The 20,552-nt window shown below is 50.9% G+C and overlaps 1 protein-coding gene across 2 annotated transcripts in view; it reads right to left on the bottom strand.

Moving 5' to 3' along the window:
* Positions 1 to 275: 275 nt before the first annotated feature.
* The window catches only part of UBE2O (ubiquitin conjugating enzyme E2 O), a 62,348-nt gene continuing 42,071 nt past the window's right edge, over positions 276 to 20,552 (bottom strand). For both annotated transcript variants that reach the window (XM_061455638.1, XM_061455639.1), the window contains exons 5-18: positions 20,443 to 20,506; positions 18,617 to 18,760; positions 17,938 to 18,047; positions 17,021 to 17,171; positions 15,762 to 16,261; positions 12,834 to 12,988; positions 11,331 to 11,443; positions 10,156 to 10,281; positions 8,981 to 9,070; positions 6,010 to 6,667; positions 4,979 to 5,115; positions 4,244 to 4,447; positions 3,389 to 3,446; positions 276 to 1,855 (exon numbers count right to left, since the gene is read on the bottom strand). In XM_061455638.1, the coding sequence (XP_061311622.1) occupies positions 1,092 to 1,855; positions 3,389 to 3,446; positions 4,244 to 4,447; positions 4,979 to 5,115; positions 6,010 to 6,667; positions 8,981 to 9,070; positions 10,156 to 10,281; positions 11,331 to 11,443; positions 12,834 to 12,988; positions 15,762 to 16,261; positions 17,021 to 17,171; positions 17,938 to 18,047; positions 18,617 to 18,760; positions 20,443 to 20,506 (3,274 nt within the window). In that variant the 3' untranslated portion in view covers positions 276 to 1,091. The remainder of the gene's footprint in view (positions 1,856 to 3,388; positions 3,447 to 4,243; positions 4,448 to 4,978; positions 5,116 to 6,009; positions 6,668 to 8,980; positions 9,071 to 10,155; positions 10,282 to 11,330; positions 11,444 to 12,833; positions 12,989 to 15,761; positions 16,262 to 17,020; positions 17,172 to 17,937; positions 18,048 to 18,616; positions 18,761 to 20,442; positions 20,507 to 20,552) is intronic.

Genomic DNA, 20,552 nt, shown 5'->3' with positions numbered 1-20,552 from the left:
CAGAACAGGCACAAACTGCTGCTGCTATGACAGGACCTCGTCACCACACCATAGCTCCTGTCCCGTGGGGGCCCTGGCTCCAACAGCTCCAAAATACCCATCCACAGCTGATGGAGGAGCAGCCACACCAGATTCACCACCAAGAGTAGCTTCGGGATCTACAACGTGCCCCAGGACCACTCGCTGCTGCTGCCCAGGCGAGGCTGAGATCCAGGGGTAGGTTAGTGCTGTGTGACAGCCTGGATTGGCTGGGAATGAAGGATGCTGCTACCGAAGCAAGTCACAAGGGCAGAACCCTGAATCCCATGTATTTCTAGAAGACAGGCAGCATGCGTGCTGGGGGAAAGGGAAGTTTGCCTTACCCTGGCCAAAAAGAAGCGGGGGTGGCGAGAATTGCTTCAAGGAGGCTGACGAGGAGTTGCAGAACTGGATGGAAACCCTGCAGCACTAGCAGGGCAGCACAAGTGCCAGTTCAGAGCTCTGGTTCTGCCTACCAAGTCCTGACTGCAACGACCTCGTAGCTATCTGTGAACTAAGACCAGAGCGACTCTGTATGGTGCAGACAACCTCAATGCAAACGCAATCCCATGTCTAAGAACAGGAAAGCTGGGGCAGGTTTCATAAAACCCATGGTAACGCAGAGAAAAACGAGAGACCGGGAGGGCATTGCCCTTCACTTCCAGATCCTACAGCAATCACTTCTCCTGGCTTGAAGCCCACCAGAACAAACTGATGGGTGGGAAGAGTCCTTGTGTGGAAAGGTGCCCCAAGATGAAAGTGCAGAAGGGAATGTGGCTGCAAGACTGCTTCTGTGCAGGTCTCAAATCTTACCATTGCAGGGTCAAACTTGCAAAAGGAACACGTACATGGGAGGTGGGGGGGGAAAGGAAGAAGGGCTGGGGCAAAGAGTTATTCATGCTTAGACAACCTTTCCTGGGAGGAGCAGTCAGGCCTACCACCTTCTTTGGAACAAACCAAGCTGAGGAAGAAAAGCTGGAAGGAGAAGCCAGTTTACTGGTGACAGCATCTGCCTATTTCCTTTCTGCTGCTTTCCCTTCTCCCCTGCACCTGCCTGTCCCTAACCTGATGGTTTATTTGTCCTCGGTCCACTCTGGGATATTGGCCCCTGCTAAGGCAGCCCGGTACTGCTGCAAGACACCACGGATGCTTTTAATGAACCCCTTGGACAAAGGGAAGAGGGGGAACCCAATGTCAGGGTAACCGCTCTTTTCCGGAAGGAAACTCCTGTAGCTCTTCCTCCTTTTCTTTGGTTTCACGCTGGGCTGCACGGCAGAGTCCTGGGCAGCCTTCCCCTCGTCCGTTCGGTCTCTGGCCAGGTCTGCCCCCCTGGCTTGGGCTGCGCTCTCCGAGTCCGAGTACTGCTGGGCATCAGCAGCGTTGGGCATCGAGGCTGTGAACTCCGACTCATCCAGCTCCTCCTTCCCGTCCAGCGCCGAGTCGGAAAGCTCAGCGGCCGCTCCCTGCTCCGAGCTGCTCCCGTATTCCCCCTGCGATCCCGCATTGTCCCCCGGGCTCTCGGCCGGGGCGCTGCTTGCCGAGCAAAGGGAGGCAGAATCCGCCCCGTTGGCCTGTTCGTGGCTCCGCTCCACCAGCTCGTTGGTCTCCAGCCAGGACTCGATGCGGGACACCAGGCGCCAGCCGTGGCAGCGGAAGTGCTCCCGGATCTCGTGCTCGAAGACCTCCACGGGCCGGCGGAGCAGCTGCATCATGGACTGCACCACGCGGATCAGCGTCATCTCGTTGTAGCAGCGACTGTTCTCGTAGCCCTCCTGCAGGCCCCGGTCACTGTCGAAGCCTGCCTCGTTGTAGTAGGGCTCGTTCACCAGGATGAGGCCTGCCAAGAGAAGGGGGCACCAAGGGGTTAAGGGGAGGGGAAGTTCACTGAATCCCAAGCCAAGGGACTGCCAAGGAGGCTGGGGTTCAAGGGGCACAGCACCACCCTGCCGAGGCATCACTTCCAGCCCCAGGCTGGAAGCCGTGCTTTGACTTCAAGCGGGTAGCAGAGGCCAGGTCGGAAAACCAGGAAGCTGGATGGTGCAGTGGGCAGGGATCACAAGGGGAGCACTCACATGGATGGGTTGTGGCCTTCTGCTAGGGCAGTAGGGATCTTGGATACTACCAAGAGTGGCGTTCAAGACCCCTGGCTTGCAAGGACAGTCTTCTACCAGTGTGATGCAGAGGCACACAACAGCACGGGAGGTCAAAAGGGTAGAAGGGGAAAAGTTTCACATCTCCTTTCCCTCCCCGCCCACCAAAAAAACCCACAAACACACCCAAAGCTTTCTATTTTCCTTAGGTTTTTTCCTCCTTAATCAGAACAAAGGCCAATCTTCAGTAAGAGGCTTTGAGCTGGCCACGTCCTGTCCTGCCCAGCACAGTCCCATCAGATAGCACAGTGTGGAACATGAACTAGTGGGACAGGTCACCCGTCCCAGGTTTTCTCCTGCTTGCTGCTGGTCTAATGCAATCACATGTGTGTAGCAATGGCACTAACACTGCCAGGCTGCTGGCAGCCTGCCACTAACTGCATTAGAGCTGCTGGAGGTGAGACCACAAGTGTCTCCCAGCCCAGGCAGGAACAGGCAGAGAGCAGGTTCTTTCACTAATACCACGTTGCTCCAGTAAAACATTGAGTCTTTCATTGCCTAAACCTGGATCCTCAGCTTTGGAAATGAGAAAAGGCTTTTCTCGCGTGTTGTTCTCCCTCAGGTCTGTGAGACTTCAGAGGAGCAGGAGCTGTCTTGCTCTGTGTCACAGGTTTCTCAAGTCACAAGCCTGGGCTCCCCATACAGAAAGGTGGCCTTGAGGAAGAGATTTGATTTAGTCTGTCTGTTCCCAAACCAGACACAGCAAAGCCCTATGGCAGGAAGCTCTGGGGCTGGTCTAGACACACCCTTCATTATTCTCTACATAGAAGGAGCATAAACACCAGCATCATGTGCAAAAGCATGTACAGTGTAGGATGGGCAGGTGACTCAGTGGGATAAAAACAGACCTGCAAATGAAGCCCAGTTTAGCAACCTCAACTAACTTTGCTAACTGGCTGAGGACACGGTGCTTCACCTCTGTCAGCTCACAGCCAGCAGCTGAGCAGCTCTGTGCTTTAGCTGATGCAGTGAGAAGAAGGGAAAGCATTGTCAGAGACCTGGGATGCAGCCAAAACTCGGGGCACGAGGAAAGCCTGAACCTGCTCCGACTGCTGAACTGGAGAGATAAGGACACTGCTTTGTCCAGCAAGGTGGGAGCAACAGGCAGCACTAACCCAGCTGGGCGGCAGATCCCAACTGGGTGCCCCCCCCGCCATAAGCCTGGCATCCTCCCTCCCCCTTTCCCTGTCCCACAGGCTCTGGAGGAGCATTTACCTTACCTTGGATAGAGATGAGCACTTGAAGGAGGCTGGATTTACTGGTCCATCTTTCTGTCCCCTGAAACACACATACAAACGTGTTAGAGGGCTCAAGCACCAGCAGCCTGCTCTGTGGCAATGTCAGAGGAAGCAAGGCCTCAGTTTCTCTGCATTCACAGCAGGAAGGTGCTGGTGTCCCATTGTACCAACCCATCTCTCCACTACTTTGTGCCAGCACTACATCTTTCTGTCCCCTGAAACACACATACAAATGTGTTAGAGGGCTCAAGCACCAGCAGCCTGCTCTGTGGCAATGTCAGAGGAAGCAAGGCCCCAGTTTCTCTGCATTCACAGCAGGAAGGTGCTGGTGTCCCATTGTACCAACCCATCTCTCCACTACTTTGTGCCAGCACTACACCCCATTAGGCCAGTTCTGCATGGAACAGTGTGACCCTACACACCACTTCCAGCTGCCCTGCTGATCTGCCTGTTCACAACACAGCATCTCCCTGGCTCTGTTTATTCCAAGTCTCCAGCTGGACTTTGTGCCACACTACATGATTCATTCATAGCGTGGGAGACAGGGACCCAAACCACAGGAGAACACTCCATGCTGGTGCTGGCATCTCTGCTCTGTCCAAGTGTGACACAGCCTGGCTGGTCTGACTACAGGCTTCTCATCGAGGATGGACAGGAGCCAAATACAGTCCCTGTAGAAGCCAACCTACACCAGTTACCTGCTCCAGACGTCTAAAACGGAGCCCAAAGCACCCTGAGCTCAAGCACCACCTGAGCCCAGGACTCTGGGCCTGGTAAGATGTGGCTTGTTCCTGGCACAGCCACTGCTCCCCACAGGTGGGTGGATGGAGGCATTACCTTGCCTATCCACGTCCCCAGGAGGCTGACACACACTTTGCCATTGTCGTACAGGTTGGGATTCAGCCTCCCACTGCACTGGGAGAGGTAGCGGAAGAGAGGAGGGACAGCAGGGTAGATGTTGGGGAGCTGGATATCGAAGAGGAAGAGCCCGTCTTCATAGGGCGTGCGTGTGGGCCCTTTTATAAGTGCTGAGAAGAGATCCTGTGGAGAGAGGCAACAGAAGCCAGTGAAGCATCCTCTTACCTTGGCAGGGCTGTATTTACACAGAAGGAGAGAGGAGATGTGATTAACTCGGCTCAAACAACACTTCTCAAGGCACCTCTCCCCATAGAAGTGGACTTGTTCTACAGCCTGAGACCAGAGTGTGCAAAGAGATCTGAAGCAGGGCTTTGGGAACAGCCAGAAGCCCCAAGCTACTCACTGGTTACACCAGCCCCTCATGGCTGCCCACCTGCCTTTCCTGCTCAGCAGGACAGGCGGCCCAGGGGCAAAGCACCTGAAATAAGCTTCCTACAATGAGCAGCTCCAGGTTGTTTCCCACCCTGACTTGAGGAATGCACAAGCAGCCCTTTACGGTAATTACAGCTGTATTTCACATGCTGCACACATTCCTGCAGCTCTAATGCAAAGGATTAAGGCTAAGCAGGGAATTCCAGAGAGAATTCCAGAAAGAAAGTGATGTAGATGCTGAGCCCAGCACTAACACACAGGCATTTGAGAGCAGGCACTTGCCATTCGATCCTCAAAGGTCTTCACCATGATACCATCAGGCAGGGAGGTGGCCAGCAGAGCCATCTCCTTCCGCACGGTGCTAAAGAACTTCTTTGCTTCTGGGGGCTGGAACTCCATTTTCTTGAAGGCATGGGTATCTGTGGGGCAAGGAAGAGAACAGGATTAGAACCTGCCTTTGGGAACTGCCACGGGTTCCTTGTGAAGGCAAGTCTGTAAGTGTATCATCTGGCTGAAAAGAGTCAAACTTGCCTTGGTGCTGAGCCAGGAGGCAGACTGGAGATGATCTGATTTTTCCCACACTGCACAGCAGCCACAACCTGCATCTCCTGTTCTCATGGTCCCACACAAGACGGTCCTTGTGCCCCAGCCAGGAGCCCTGTCCCACAGCTGGGGTAATGACTCTTTCTCTGCAAACCCTAAGCACAGCTCCCCACCTTTACCTGTGCACCCTGCAGGTCCTCAACACTTTGGCCACCTTTTCTTGTCAGCTCTGGCCTGGCAGGCTGGCTCCCGAGCACCCTGGGCTCCGCTGTCACCACTGTTGCACACAAACAGATGCTGCTCTGTATTTTTGGCTGATTAACATTGGCGTAAGTGAACAAGGACTCTCACCCATCAAGGACACCCAGCACAAGTTGCTACTGCTCTGCTTCTTAACCAATTCATCCCTGCAACTAAGCCTGAACAGAGCCTGCAGCTCTCAAGAAAGTACTTGCAATGGAGAGCAGATCTTCTCTGCAGCCCTCCAAAGTTACTTACCAATGTGGGCAAAAGGGAAGCACACTCCTGTGGCTTGAGATGTTGCAGTAGTGCCTAGAGATGCTATCTAAAAGCCAGGCTTATCTCCCAGAACAGATTGTGCTACAGAAGTTGCCTTAATTTGTCCTCCCTAGTTAATGAGCTGTGAAAAGGACTGGGAAGAAGAGAGGATAGCCAACCCAAAAGGCCTGGAAGCAAAGGTTTTGGAGAAGGGAACACTGCAGGACAACAAGGATGGAGTCTGCCACACCGGCCTGACCCGACACACTCACCTGGAGCATACTCCAACACAGAGAAGACTTCTCCCTTGGCACTGGTGAAGGTGACTCCGGGCTTGCCTCCACTCTGCTGGCACAGCACTGGTGTCTCACTGGGCCACTCGGACCTCACCGGTGTCTGTGCCTCTGCTTTTTCTTCTTTCTTTTCTGTTTCCACCATAGCTTCCATCTTCTCCTCCTCTGCAATAGCCACGTTATCCAGGGTTTTCTTTAGATTCTCCTGCAGCTTTTTAATATCATCCAAGAACTTCTTCTCCCGAGTGGGTTTTTCCAGCTCCACAGTCGGGGAGGTGGGAGACACAGTCAGCAGCTGCTCCACAGTCATGTTCTTCAGGCTCTCCAAGATCTTGATGGCCTCCTTTAGCTCGCGGAAGCTCTTGGGGGCTCTTTCCTTAACGCCTTTTTCTGCAGCCAGATCTGCAACAGCCATAGCCACAGCTCCCTGGACTTGTTCCTCTACTTTCTTCACCTCCTCTGCCGCTGGCTCCTCAGGCTCTAACTCCTCAATTTTTGGGTGGTCGTCCTCCATGAGGCCATTGTCTGTCTCCCAGCTGTCGCTTTCATCCTCCCACTCTGAGGATGCTCCACTGGTGCTGCCGTCAACAGAGTCATAGTCTGACTCCTCAATTTCTGATTCTATGTTGTACAAGTGCTAAAGGAGAGCAGAGTTACAAGAGAGTTCGGCTCAAGCACAGAGGGGTAAGTTGGTTTTACATGCAAGTCAGTTCTTCCCATGAAAAGGGAGCTTGTATCTAGGATTGGTTGGGCTGTTTAAACCCCTTCCATCTCTACAGGGTGGACTGTGGTTGATCTAAATGACACGCTCAATGGCTGGTATAGATTATGGATCAGCAGAACCCCACCCTCCACTTTTCAAAGGGCAAAACTAAGGCAAGTTCCAGGTGGGCTGCAGCCATTCCAGTGGCTGGGATCCAGCTAGGGAGAGCACACAGGCACCAAACAGCTACCTGGATGCCCCAGGATTTCCACATGCAGATGTACTGTGAGTGGAGTTAGCGTTTCTGGTCCTGCTTCTGTACCAGCAACTGTACTGGCACAGAGCCCTGGTTTGGCTGCCTCCACACTCTGTTCTTCCACAGAAACAATGCTGGAAGCAGGAAAACATTCTCATACCAGCTTTCTTCTGTGGCACACACTACACACCATCAGAGCCCTGCTATGCTGCTTCGGCTGTTGTATGTCACTACTGCTTAAAATTCAACTGGGACAATGAAGTCTAACCCAAGATGCTGAATAAGCTCTTACATAAAACGCTCTCTTCCCCTTTGCTGCTGGAAGCTGAACCCTTCCATGCTCCATCTGGCCTCGCCTCTTCTAGCTTTGCACATGCTACGTCTCTCACGAGGCCCCCTGCAGAGCCTTATAGACATACTCCAGCTACAAGCACCAACAGAGGCAGGGAACAAGAACAACTTCATAGGGCTGCGTGAGGATGGAACATTTTATCCACAAGCTTCTGACACTTGACTGATGGCCCAAGAATCCTCTTAATCTTGCAAGATATGACCCAGAGGCTAAAGCCCATGGACACTCAATCATCTTGTCACAGCCTTGAACTGAACCAGCACTGTTCTGTGCCACTCAGAGACAGGCAGGCAGCAGAGGTTAGCTAGGTTCAACACAAGTGACTGCAGGCAGGAAGAGCCATCAAACCTCAGAGCTAATCCAAATCTGAGGCAGAAAGGGAATTAGCCATTCATACCATCTTTATTTTTAGAGCTGAGAGAAAGCTCCCGGCCAGCTCCTCCCGGGGCACCCGGACAGGCATTGATAAATGTGGGTTTCACCAACCGATAACTCACGCTCCTGACATTCCCCAGCTCCCATCATTACGCAGCCGAGCAGAACGGAAGGGGCTGGCGTGACACAGCAGGAGCTGCTGCAGAGCCCCAGCCCTGCAGGGTGAGAAGAGCCCTTTGTGGAACACACATCAGCCCTCTGATTGTGCCTGTGATCCAAGCACATGTGACACCAGGGGGAAGGGAGACAGCAGCCTGCTTTGTGACACTCCAGTCCACTGCCATAGTGCAGGCATTGACTATTCTACTGTAATTAATGCAGAGCTGCTCGCTTTACAAAGGAATCTGGAGCGAGTACTTTCTACTCCCCAATGCAGCTCTGCAGTGGTGTTCTCTGCCACAGTGACAGAGATGGGGCCCTACAGATGCAGGTCTTCTCTTAGCTTTAAGCTGTCTGCCTTCATTTGAGGCAACAAGGAGAAAAGACATGGGATGAAATTACGTGGAACAGTGAAGATGATTACAAGACAGTACGACAGAAAAGCTTAGAACAATGCAGAAGACATATCAATGGGGCTAAATGGATTAGCAGTGTGGCTGTATCTATTTTTAAGCTTGCACTCACCCCTTTTCCCTCCCTGCCCTGGGAAGAGATTCGGGTCTGATCCCTAGGTTAGCTGAGGTGAGAACTTGTGGCTCTGGCCCAGCCTCTGGAGGAGCCTCTTTAGCCAAAAAGAAACCCACCCCAAACAAACCACTATGGAGCTATTGCACAAGCAAGACAGAACAAACAATCATCTGTCAGCAGTGCCTTAGTTGGGCAATGCAGGGAACCTGGGCTCAGGTCAGAACTGATGATCCCTGAGCTCTGCAACCCCAAGTGCAGAGCAACAGGAGGCCAGGAGCAGGGCTGTGCTCAGAGCTGGGAATATGCAGGGCAGTGTGTGAAGGGTGCAGCAGCCTGCCCATACCTTCCTGGTCTCTATAGTCAAGAGCAGTGATGGCCAGCTAGTTGTCCAGTCCTCCTGACAAAGGATTTTCTTATGCTAACAGAATTGAGAAGTCATCCTACGACAGGGGAAGGCAGCAATAAATGGAGCAAGATTCCCTTACTCAGTGAATCTCTCTGCACACAGGATTTAAACCCAAGACTTATCACTCAGTCAACAATTACAGGGATATCAGAAGCTGGAACAGGACCTCACCTGAGGCAGAATAATAGTCTTGGAGTTATCAGCCCACACCACTTCCACTTTACTGCTGACATCCACACGAGCCACTTGTCCGACTGAAGGCTGTGGAGACAAAAGCAGTTTGTCAATCCCTTTCCTCCCCCAGAAGTGCAGAGCAGGAAGGTTTGAGAAAGAGATATTCCCAGCTGGATAAGCACCTAGAGCAATGCTTGCAGTCTGCAGCAGCAGTCCTGGGTTCCCATGCCAAGGGGGAAAAGAATCACATAGAAATCCCACAACACTGCCATAGAGAAGGGGAATGCTCTCCCAAGTGTTCACTGCCCAAGGAGGGGAGGAACCGGGAGGGCTCATCTGGCAGGAGATCTGGTTTCTAAGCAGGCCCAGGGCCATTGCAGGGCTGTGCCAGGAAGGCGACAGGACCTTCCCTGGAATGGGGCTGCCCTCTAGTGGGATCCCAGCACCAGGGGCTCCCAGCAGCTTCTCCCCGCAGGGAGAGAACAGAGAAGTCCCCGCTGGCACGGGGTGTGCGCAGCAAGCAGCACCTTGCACTGGAAGGAGGTTATGTAGGGCAGCTGGGATGTGCTTCATGCTGCTGAAACTGGAGCTGCAGGAAGAGCCACACTGCACCTTTTAACTCTCACTTAGGACAGCAGTCTCAAAAGCTGGAGGTCTTCCCTGCACACCGAGGACGCTGCTTTCCCTATATTTCTCTACAATATAAATTGTTCCCTCTTCCTTGCCAGGAGATCAACAGAATTAACATGTACATAACAGCTCAGATGAAAACCACAACCCCAGTCTTCTGCTGCCAAATGAAACTGGTTTAATAACAAATCCACCTTCACCCTTGCTCAGGAGCCCACAGAATATCCTCATAACAGAGATTATCCTGAAACTTCAAGCAAGACTCTTACTAAACCCACTCAGGCATGTTTGCTTCTTGTCCCCACTTTATGTTTGCTCTGCTATAGACTCTGTCACCAGAAAGCAAAGGATTTCAAGGTTACACCTCTAGACTTAGAGATCTGATGTGTTACTCACGACAGCAGGGAGCACCAATACAAAGCGAGGAAGCTGAGGAGCTTAGGATACCCCCTGCGGGGCCTGACGCCCTAAGACTGACTCTCTCAAGTGTCTCCACTAATAGCTGCTGACAATGTAGTCACGTAACTGTGCCCAGAACCCACCTCATCCTCCTTAGCCGTGGCTCCATCCGAGTTGCCAATGCGGATCACGATGTCAGTGGTGCGGAAGCGGAAGTCTGGGTGGTCAGCAATATCATACACACTCACATCCTCCTCCTCTCCAATCAGCTGCAGCACAGACAGAACGTGAACATGTCAGCCCCAGGATGCTGCACTGCCCTGCAGAACATGCCTGCAACACTTAGAAGTACTGTGTTATATGGGGGCAATTTCCAGCTGTCCAACAGCCTGCAAGGAGCTGCTGATGTCCCTTCCTGTCACCTCATCCTGCAGCACATCAGTCAAGGTACAACAGCGAAAGGAAGCAGATATTCTGTGTCATCTGCTCATCCTCACCTTTACTTCAGGTTCTACATCACTATGATCATGAGACATGCAAGCACAGCATTTTATCCCCTTCTGAACACCCAGATTTCTCAAAGCAGTTTGCTGGAGCCTGAAGGGTTTGAGTTCACTTCTGAAATGATCCAAGGCAATGGAAAGTGCCTGATAAAAGCCTTGTCAATTAATAAGAAACATCTTTCCTTTGATTTCTCCTGAAAGAAGAGAGCTAGGAGCCTTACAGCTAATGAGAAATGGGTGAAGTGGAGCACGATCCCAGGCCTGACTCATGTTCCACTTCTAGATGTAAAGGACTCTGCTCAGTTCTGACAACGTGGTCTCCCACCCCATTTGTGTGGCTTGAATCCTCCTCATCTCCCAGCTAGACCAGAGTCTATCAGGACTCTGCTAGACAGTGTTCATACAAGCCCTGAGAAAAAGGCATCAGGCTGCTATAGGCAATAGTGCCCAGCAGAGCGAGCAGGACAACAGGCAATAGGTTGATTCTCTTTCCATGAGCTAGCAAAGCCATGGGAAGGAAAAATTCTCATAGTGAACTTAACAAATCAACTGTCCCTGATAACTTCAGCAATAACCTTCAGCCTGATGCTGATTATGGGACAGAAACTCTGTTTGGTCTTCACTGCCTAGGAGGCATCTATAAATACGTAGTTAAGCCTCACAGGGCCAAAAGCACATAGCTGTTCCCATCCTCAAGGACAAACTCCACTGCAGAGCTGACTCCCAGGCTTAAATGTGTCTATGTGTGAAGCCTGTGTGTTTTGTGGCTGCTTTTCTCTTAGCTGGCTCCAACAAGCACTGGCTCCTGCACTTACCTCCACATCATCTCCACTGGATTTCAACTTGAACCACTTCACCACACAGGTACGGCCAATATGGTCACCAGATTGCACGACTCCATATAAGCCAGGGTCCTGGGAGCTCTGAGCTTTGGGTCACAAGAGTAGGGAAGAAAACAGGCAAGGTGAGTGAAGAGCAGAGACTCTGCACAGCAGCTGAGGCTGTCGGCTCCCAAGCTCTCTGGGCTGAAACCTTCCATTTGTGAATGGCAGGAGGAAAAACACTTCTTCCTGCACAGTCACAACTGTACTCAGCTAATGAGCTGCACTTTAATGGGGCACAGAGTGATGTTAAAATAAGATTGGACTGGGTGAACACATCTGCTTTTGAGCTTTATCACCAAGAGAAAACACACTGTCCCCTTAGTGCTCTGCTCTCAAATCATACAACCACAGAATCCCAGACTGGTTTGTGTCAGAAGGGACCTTAAAGCTCACCCAGTTCCAACCCCTGCCACGGGCAGGGACACCTTCCACTAGAGCAGCTTGCTCCAAGCCCCTGTGTTCAACCTGGCCTTGAACACTGCCAGGGATGGGGCAGTCACAGCTTCTCTGGGCACCCTGGGCCAGCGCCTCAGCACCCTCACAGGGAAGAGCTTCTGCCTAAGAGCTCAGCTCAGTCTCCCCTCTGGCACGTTCAAGCCCCTCTCCAGGTTTCCTGCAGCCCCTTCAGGCACTGGAGCTGCTCTCAGGTCTCCCTTTCAGGAGCCTTCTTTTCTCCAGGCTGACCCAGCCCAGCTCTCTCAGCCTGGCTCCAGAGCAGAGCTGCTCCAGCCCTCGCAGCAGCTCCACGGGCCTTTTGGTACCTCTTCAGCATCACACAAAGACTATCAGAGTCCAATCTGACAACACTTTGTGCTCTCTACTGCTGAGGGACTATCCCTGCTAGAAAAAGAGCTGAAAACAGATGGTGTGCCATCATATTTCATGGCCAAAAGCTGTAAGTGTCCTTGAACTTGTACTGTGACCCTCACCAGTGTCATCAGTTGGTTTGGTGAAGAAAGGGGAAGCAAGATGCCTCTGGATCCCACAACCCCTCCCTGAAAACAATGGGGGTGTGGGGTGTGTGTCATGACAAACAAGCCATACAGAGGAAGCAGCCTTAAGTGAGCTGTTACTTTCTCCCCCTGTTCTGCAACAGAGCTCAGGGCTTTCAAGGAGAAGGTGGCCACCTCTACTGTACAGAAACACTGAGAATCCCAGCTTTGCTCCTTAGCATTTATTCCTTCCACAGCTCGCCTGTTATCACAGTTCAACAGTTTAAATCATGGTAGTTAAATAACAGTTCTCTACTGATACTCACATTAAGTTGGCTGAATCACTGTCCCTTGTTAGGCTCCTGCGCCTACCTCCAGTGAGTACTACTAAGCCTACCATAAAAAGGGCTGCAATGTACATTAGGAGATAAAGACTGAAGAATATTCTGCATTTAAGAGCATGTTTGCTCCCCAAGGAGAGGATTGCTTTGACACCCAATACCTCTTTTGTCCACCACAAAGTCCCCAGGGCAGAACTCGTTGTTGTCCAGATGATGGACGGGAATCAGCTCGTTGGAGCGGATGTTTGTCTCCACGGTGCCATCCTGCCACATCACGTCAGCCGAAGTCATCGTGGTCACCACTTCCACAGCAACCCTGGGAACACGGAAAGGCGATGAGTTACCAGAGGGAATGTGCATGATCACAGCCAGAAAGTGATGCTGCTGACCTCAAGAATCAAGATAGATCTCAGCAACACAAAGGTACGCTCATCAGCAGGTTGGGATGTCAGAAACCCACCTCTTCCCAGTGGCTTTGTTCTGACAGGTTCTCCATCATCCTGCAGATGTTACATTGCTGCAAGCTTGTATTACAGGACTTCTTCCCTTCCAGGGAGCTGATGCTGAGCTCACTTTTAATCTTAGTGGAGCACATTAACATCTACCAGCACCCACTTTCTAACCCCTGGCAGAGGCACAACAAGAGCTTCAAATACTTTGAACCTTAAGAACTTCTCCACTGAAGCACCTTCTGCCTGACAGCTCTGAGTCATCTTTGAAGCAAAAGGAGCATGGGAGTGGAAAGGAAAGCTAAAGCAGCATTCATCTTAGCCCTTCCAGAAAAAACACCAAACAAAAATCACATTGATTATGGGTAAAGCAAAAGGATTTTGTCTGAAAGGAGGAAAGTCTCCTTCTCAGCTGTTCAAACACATCCATGTGTGTCTGCAGCTCAGAAATCAAGCCCACACATGCAACAATGGACCACATGCTGGTCCTCTGCTGTAGAGCTTGACTAAACCGCCTGAAGAGGCAAGCTGAGAAGTTGAAGAGCTGCAGTTTAGCTGGACCGCCTCTTCTAATGAGCCCTCCACCATTTCCATCCTTCCTACAGCACAGAACAAACTGAAGCTCATGCAGTGTTTAAACCTTGTCTTTATTTTGCTGGCCAGGCCTTCCAGACATAACAAAAGTGCTGCATTTGTGCTGTTTTCAAGTCAATCCATCAAGAAGATCCAACAGGCAAATATAACTGTTTTCCCCAGCCCTGTTTTTATGCATGGAAGACCCAACAGCATCAAAGCAGGGTCTGGAGTGTTAGAGAAATACTTTGAAGTGAAGATAACATGAAGTTCCTTGTGGGATCAGCACTCAACAGCAGAGTATCAGAGAACAAGTCTGCAACAGGTTACATGTGGTGGGCGACATGCCCAGAGATGGCTCCTTGGGGAAAGTGGGACTATGCGAAGCTGAGGATGGGAGAGTGGAGAGGCTGGAAGGAAATGCTCCAGCCTTGTCTGCAGCTTCACAAACAGGACAATCATGATTTAACATGAATAAAACCCCCTGTTACATCCTCACTAAAACAACCAGAGGTCCATGAGCTGCCTGGAGAGCTGCAGCAGGTCATTGAATGATGGGAAAGCCGCACGTTGCATTGGCTCCTGCAGGCAGAGATGCCCATGAGGTGCCAGGTCAGATGTGGTGACTGACTGCAGCCAGCCCAGCCACCCTGCATTTCTCAGCAGTGCTTGGCAGCATCTACTGATGGGCACCAGCTTCAGCTGGATGTTCAACCAGCAAAGACCCCTCCTGCTGAGCTGTGACCAGCTGCCACATGTGTCCTGTAGAGTACCAGCTGGGGGCTCACATTCTGTGCTGAAAAAGCTTCTAGTTCCTTATTCTCTGCAGCATGGTCATCCCTGCAAAGGGCCCTGACATCTGACCTCTGCATTTCCTTCTTGGAGTTGCCCAGATCAGGCCCAGGAATCTGTGTTGTCACAGGGATTTCTCCCCAGTGCCTGTATGGTGCAGAAAGCTGCCAGGTCCACCAGCTACTATGCTCTCCTTACAGCGCCTTTAGTGAAACGGAGGCCCCAGCAAAGGGGTGAGAAGTGAAAAGTGAAGCCAGAATCAGTTCCCATGATCTCCATCACACACTCCTGCTCTGTCACTTGAATACTACTTGTGACCTTCAAATCCAGGTTCTCCAAACCCCACAAGGACTAAAGGAGCAGCTCTCCTGACATGCAGGCAAAGCTAAAACACCTAACTAAAACGTGACTGAAGTTCATGGCATTCTCAAACTATTGGGTCCCTTGAATCCTGATCCTGCCACTTTTCTGCCCGGATTCTCACGTATCTCACACTAGCTCATTTCTGGTGCAGGATCTGTATACAACTAAGTAGCCCGAGGAAGCCAATTGCCAGACTGCATCCCATGAAGAGTTTAAACATTCTCAAATGAGGTAAAAGGGAAAAGCTGCTGAGATCCAGTTTTATCTAGAAACAGGCAGACACAGGCAATGCTCCCTCCTCCCCCAGGCTATGAAATCAATCCCTCCAAGGCTTTCAAGGAGTGCACTTTGTCCATTAAAAACCCAATATAAAGTATACTGCTGGCAAAAGTTGCCCATTCTCTCCAGAGCAGGGTAAAGCTAATAGAGACCACTGCAGTGTGAACCCCTGCCAACACAGCTCCCTGCTCACCTGGAGACAGCTCTTGGAGGAGAAACTGTCCACTCCTGCAAGCATGACCTGTCCTCAGCCTCTCTGCAGAAGCTGCCAATGGGGTAACCAATTCATGTCATGTTTAAGCTTTGTGATCTTTATTCACCCGTCTCTTTCCCTGCATTAGAGTCTAATGCAGCATAGACATTCTGCCAATGCCCTGGGACATAGCTGAAATAAAACAGCATCAGTGTCATGTCATGTGGCCCCAGTTTCATCAGCAGCTGGACTGGGACCAAGCTGATTCCACACAGGCCACTGCAGTCATCACAGGAGAATCACTGTTGGCTACTACTAAGGGTATTCTAACGTGAGGCACGTCATCACCTTCCACTCAAGCTGAGGAGGTGGTTTATATCTGGGAACCTTGGTAAGGGAGATTTCTGGCAAGTCTACCAGGCTTTGGAAGCCAAACTCACCTGTCCCCTGGCTTAAACTCCCGGGAGACTTTTGTCTTCTTCTTCTTGTGCTTCCGCTTCAAGTTTTTGATGGAAAGAGGGATGCTCTTCTTGCGCCCAGTGCCGCTGCCACTCTGGGATGAGGCCGTGGAGCTAGCAGAAGAGGTGACAGAGCTCGTGTCATCAGTGTCATCAGCTGCTTCATCATCAGCATCCTGCTCCATGGACTGAAGCCGGTAGTCGGACAACCCTTCGTCTTTCAGCAGAAAGGGAGGCTGCTGTCGTGCTGCTGCTCCCTCTTTCTCCTTCCCTGTTTCCTCTGGCTGCTCCTCCTTGCTCTCCTCAGGACTCGGTGCACTGGTAGGAGAGTCATCCAGCTCACACTTGGATTCAGGCTTAAGCTCTTCTGACTTTTGGTCATCAGCTGCAGCAGCCTCTTTGTCAGGGGACTCACTGGTACCCTGAGACTCTGGGGAGCAGGACATGATCTTCACTATCTGCTTCTTCAGCAGCCGCCTCACCTACAGAAAGCAGAGCTGAGTCAGACAACACCTGGGCACCCCACAAGCTGCCAGCCAGCTTTGCACACAGAGGAACACAGCACCCCACAGGCCTCTGCACAGTTCACGGGCCCCAGAGCGTCCCGCAAACCAAAGACAGCAGCACTGGGCTAGTCCAAGGGCAGTGAGCTTTGCTCCTGCAGGCTATTTTAAGCTTTTTCTGAAGTTTTTGTTATGGAAGGTCACAAGTTAATCTATGTAGCAGACAGAGCTATGCAGGGAGGTCACCATCCCCACTGATGATATCCTGTTATTCTAGGAACACCGCTGCTCTGCTGCCAGCATGCAGAAGCTGTAGCGTGACTCACTTGGCCTAGGATGCAAAGACTTCTGCCTTGTGTCACTGCAGCAAGGATTTAACTGAACAGCACAGCTCCATGAGAAACCTGAGGCCATGCTAATGAAAACAGCGTGTGTCTAATGGCCCTGGCTGTCAGAGCACACCAGCTCTGACACAGCTCGACCCCTGCGAGGTGCTGAGTGTGTTCAAGGTCCTGTTCGTGTTCTCTCACGGCATTAGCTGCATGCTTCACCCAGTGAAGTCAGGCTGCTGCACAAGGTGACTTGGCTGCTGGCAAGAAGGAGCCATTACTCTTTACAGCCACCACTTCAGGAGTCACATTTCAGGCTGCATGACAGTGCGGAAGGTTTCTGCTCTAAAAGCCAAAGCAACCAGAAATACTACGAGAAGATAAGGACTCCCTCGAGCCCTCAACTCACCTTTTTGGCAACTGACCCTTCACCCAGGACACAGTTCCTTTCGGGACATTCACAGGTGATTTTAGCAGGTTCCACTTTGTCTGGGAACACATAGAGGCACCTTTCTCCAAGCTGCCTTTGGGCATGGTCAAAGCACCCCAGCCGCTTTACCCTGGTGGGACAGGAGGACAGCCATGAGCAAAGTGCAAAAGCAGCAGCAGAACCTAGCAGTGCCCAGCAAGACTCATGCCAACGGCTCTTCTTCTGGGGTGGCAGGAGCTGAACACCACAACAGATCATTCCTAGGCACACAGCTCTAAAGGGAAAGTGGGGACCTCACCAGGGACTGGGTGGGATACCAGTGACTTCTTTCCCTCCAGCTCCCCTTCCCAGAGATGCTGCCAAGAGACATTTGAAGTGGGCATTGGGTTTTTTTTGCTGTCATCTGACAGCTGCTCTGCTCCAGCTTATGAACCCCAGGCAGGAACCCCCACTGCATTGAGCTGTTACTCATCTGACTTTCCCTGCTGAGTTGCATCCAGCCCAGTTTTGCAGCTGCGGCCTGCAGAGGGCACCAGCTGCTCCCTCAGCACCAGTGCTGGCTCTGGAGAGGACACCTCAGCTGCCTACTACACACATACAGAGAACAGACGCCCCTACTCCAGACAAGGGGAAGGATGAGGGAAGAAGTGACCTGTTGCCAAACACTCCTTTCCTCTATTCACTTGTCAGCTGGAGAGTACTTGAGATGCTAGCCCTTGTGTTGGTAACTCAAGCATCTGCTAAACTGATTTGGAAGCTATTCTCTGACATCTTGAAGCTCTGGAATATGCAGACATGGATCAAGGAAGAGCAGCACTGTGTCTGATCAGTTAGCAGGCAAGTCACCCACAGTCTGTACAGGCACTGGGTGCTGGGAGTGAAAAGGGTTCTCTCACCTGGACAGCTTCTCTTGGCTGATTACTGAGGGAGGAGGGCTCACACTGTCAGTACCTCCAGGACAGAAACTTTTAGTGATCCAGGTAACCTTTAGTTCCACCACCTGTACCTACAATGTAAAGAGAGAAAAGGCAACTCAATTTCCCAAAGGCTTTCCTTGACCAGTGTCTAGGATCTGCATCCTTGCAGCCAGGAAAGCAGCAAACCTGTGTGTGCTCCCATAGCCTGGCTCTTGGCAACACCAAGAGTTTCTAGAGTTCTTAACTCCAAGAAAGATGACCCATGGCTTGGGAAGGAAGCTATATACATACAAATCAGCAGCCCAATGTCACAGAGATATGCTAATGGACTTGGAGCTGCTCCCTCTTGGAGTCAGCAACATTCCTCCCTTTCTGGATAGTATGCAACCTTGAGTTCCAATAGAAGAGGTGTTTCTACTGCCCTAATGATCAGCTTCTAAGTGTATTGGCACATGATCACCTTGCAGGGTGCTGTCAGGGAGGCAAAGCCAAACCATGCTCAACAGTCCTGTCAATCCACAGTGAGGAATTTGTCACCTCAGGAGAACACAGCCACAGTGCATGTGCTTGTGGAAGGTGCCCATGGCAAGCTAACTGTGCTCCAAAGCCCCAGGCAAGGCCTGTGCAGGTGGTTCTATGTCTGCTGCTCAGCCCTTACCTCTTCCACCACCACTCTGAACTTGCTCTTTGTGCTCAGAACAGGCTTCACACCCGACAGCCACTGCACGCTGGAGAAGACTTTAGAAGGCCCAATGAGGACTTGCCCAGGATAGAAGCCATATGAATCATCAAAGAAGAGACCCTGTGGGGGGAAAGGAGGTGGAAAAACCAGCATGAAGGACTGTAAGATTTACGATTCTAGCATTGCTTGAGTCTCATTTGTGATCAGTAAGATTAACCATAAGTCTGCAAGTTGCCCATCTCCTAAAGCTCATAGCTCTCCTATAGCAGTTCCTATAGCAACCTGCTCTGTCACACATCTGAACAGGACTATGACTCAAGGCGGGGAGAAGCAAAGGAACTTGCAAGAAACAAAAGATGTGTATTTCCACACAAAGGCTCTCAGTTCAAGGTAGCCAAGGTGGGTTGAGCCCTGGGCAAGGGCACTATCTCTTTTCCATGCCCTGATTCAAGCACCTATAGCTTTCAGAGCCAGAGGATACCTGCCTTCACTCCTCTCCTCCTCAAATTCATTGTTAAGTATTATTTGTCTTGGGTTGGTTAGTTAATATGATAGTTCTTTGAAAGCAAACGAGGACAAACACAACTGCTCTCCTAGAGCCCTTTCCCTCTGATATTTAGAGTGACTTCAGACTCAGAGTGTGGAGGTGGACAGAGCACTGTAGGGTAGATAAAATCCTGAGCACACAAACCTGTATCAAGTCTTGTAATTTATCAGGAAGGGTAAGAGCAGTGTGACAAGATCCAAGTCAGGTAAGTTTCAAGAAGGGGAACGAGAGTAACACTGGAGACAACTCCTGTTTCAGATGAAACCCCAGGTCTCCAGAGGGCTACGTAGGATTCAAACACAGCCTGACTCAAAACAAGGGCTCAAAATTGGGTACCCAGAAAGCGGGTGCTACTACAAGCAGCAAACATACTGGAATCATACAACCCAAAGCAGCTGAGAGGAAGATACTGGAGAATATCCAGAAGCAGACCACTCCTTTTCTGTACAGAACAAGAAAACAGCAGCAGCACATCCTATTAAACTGATACTCCATTTACTCTTCAAGAAACAGGCATCAGATTTTGGCAGAAGTGCTGTCTTGGATTCGAAGGCTGGGATGGATAGGGGCTGACTGCATTGCTAGCTCCCAAGAATTTAACACCATTCTCAGTCAACTCCCAGTATCACTGCAGGAATACAGCAAGGCCATACTGATGGCACTGGAAGAACAAGCAAGCTGTCACCCTTTAAAGGTAAGAGAGGTTAGATCCCATCACCACACAGGGAATTCTGGTCTGCCCAAAAGCTAGCAAAACCTTCCCCAGCACGTGATTTGGAAAATGCCAGTATGGTGGCAGGTCTCCATTCAGAGAACACGAGAGACCACAATAACAAGAGAGACAGTGCTTTATGTGGTGTGGAAAGGTGCTTCTAGCACAACACCTTTTCAACGTGCCCTTTTCCAGAAGGGGAACAATTCTGAAAGCATTAGAGCCTTTTCAAGCATGTACAGATCTAATGAGCAGTGAACTGCCTTGACATCAGCCATCTGACTACGTGTTATGCAAGTTGTTTGCAAAGGAAGCAGTTGGATTTGTGAATTGTAATACCTCCACAAAACCTGCTCATTACTAACATCACCTTTAAGCTACATTCTGTTACACTTCAAGTGAAGAGCTAGTGAAGTGCTTTTCAGCTGTGATGCATCGTTTAATTTTAGGATTAATAAATGGCTATACTTTTGCCTTCTCCCTCCCTCCTGCACAAAAAGATGAAGGTTATCAAAAAGACTCTCAGGAGAAGCAGAAGCTCACCGAGTCACTGACATGAGGACAGACATCATACAGCTTGGCTCCATCTTCTGTGCTCATAGAACACCTGGAAAACAGACAAGAGACACAGTCACGCTTCCAGAGCCAAACAC

Source organism: Pezoporus flaviventris, unplaced genomic scaffold (assembly GCF_033815535.1).
Source record: "Pezoporus flaviventris isolate CSIRO_AGI_PZ_B2104156 unplaced genomic scaffold, CSIRO_AGI_Pfla_v1 ptg000020l, whole genome shotgun sequence".
Classification (NCBI taxonomy): domain Eukaryota; kingdom Metazoa; phylum Chordata; class Aves; order Psittaciformes; family Psittacidae; genus Pezoporus; species Pezoporus flaviventris.
This window is presented reverse-complemented; position numbering and strand designations above follow the sequence as displayed.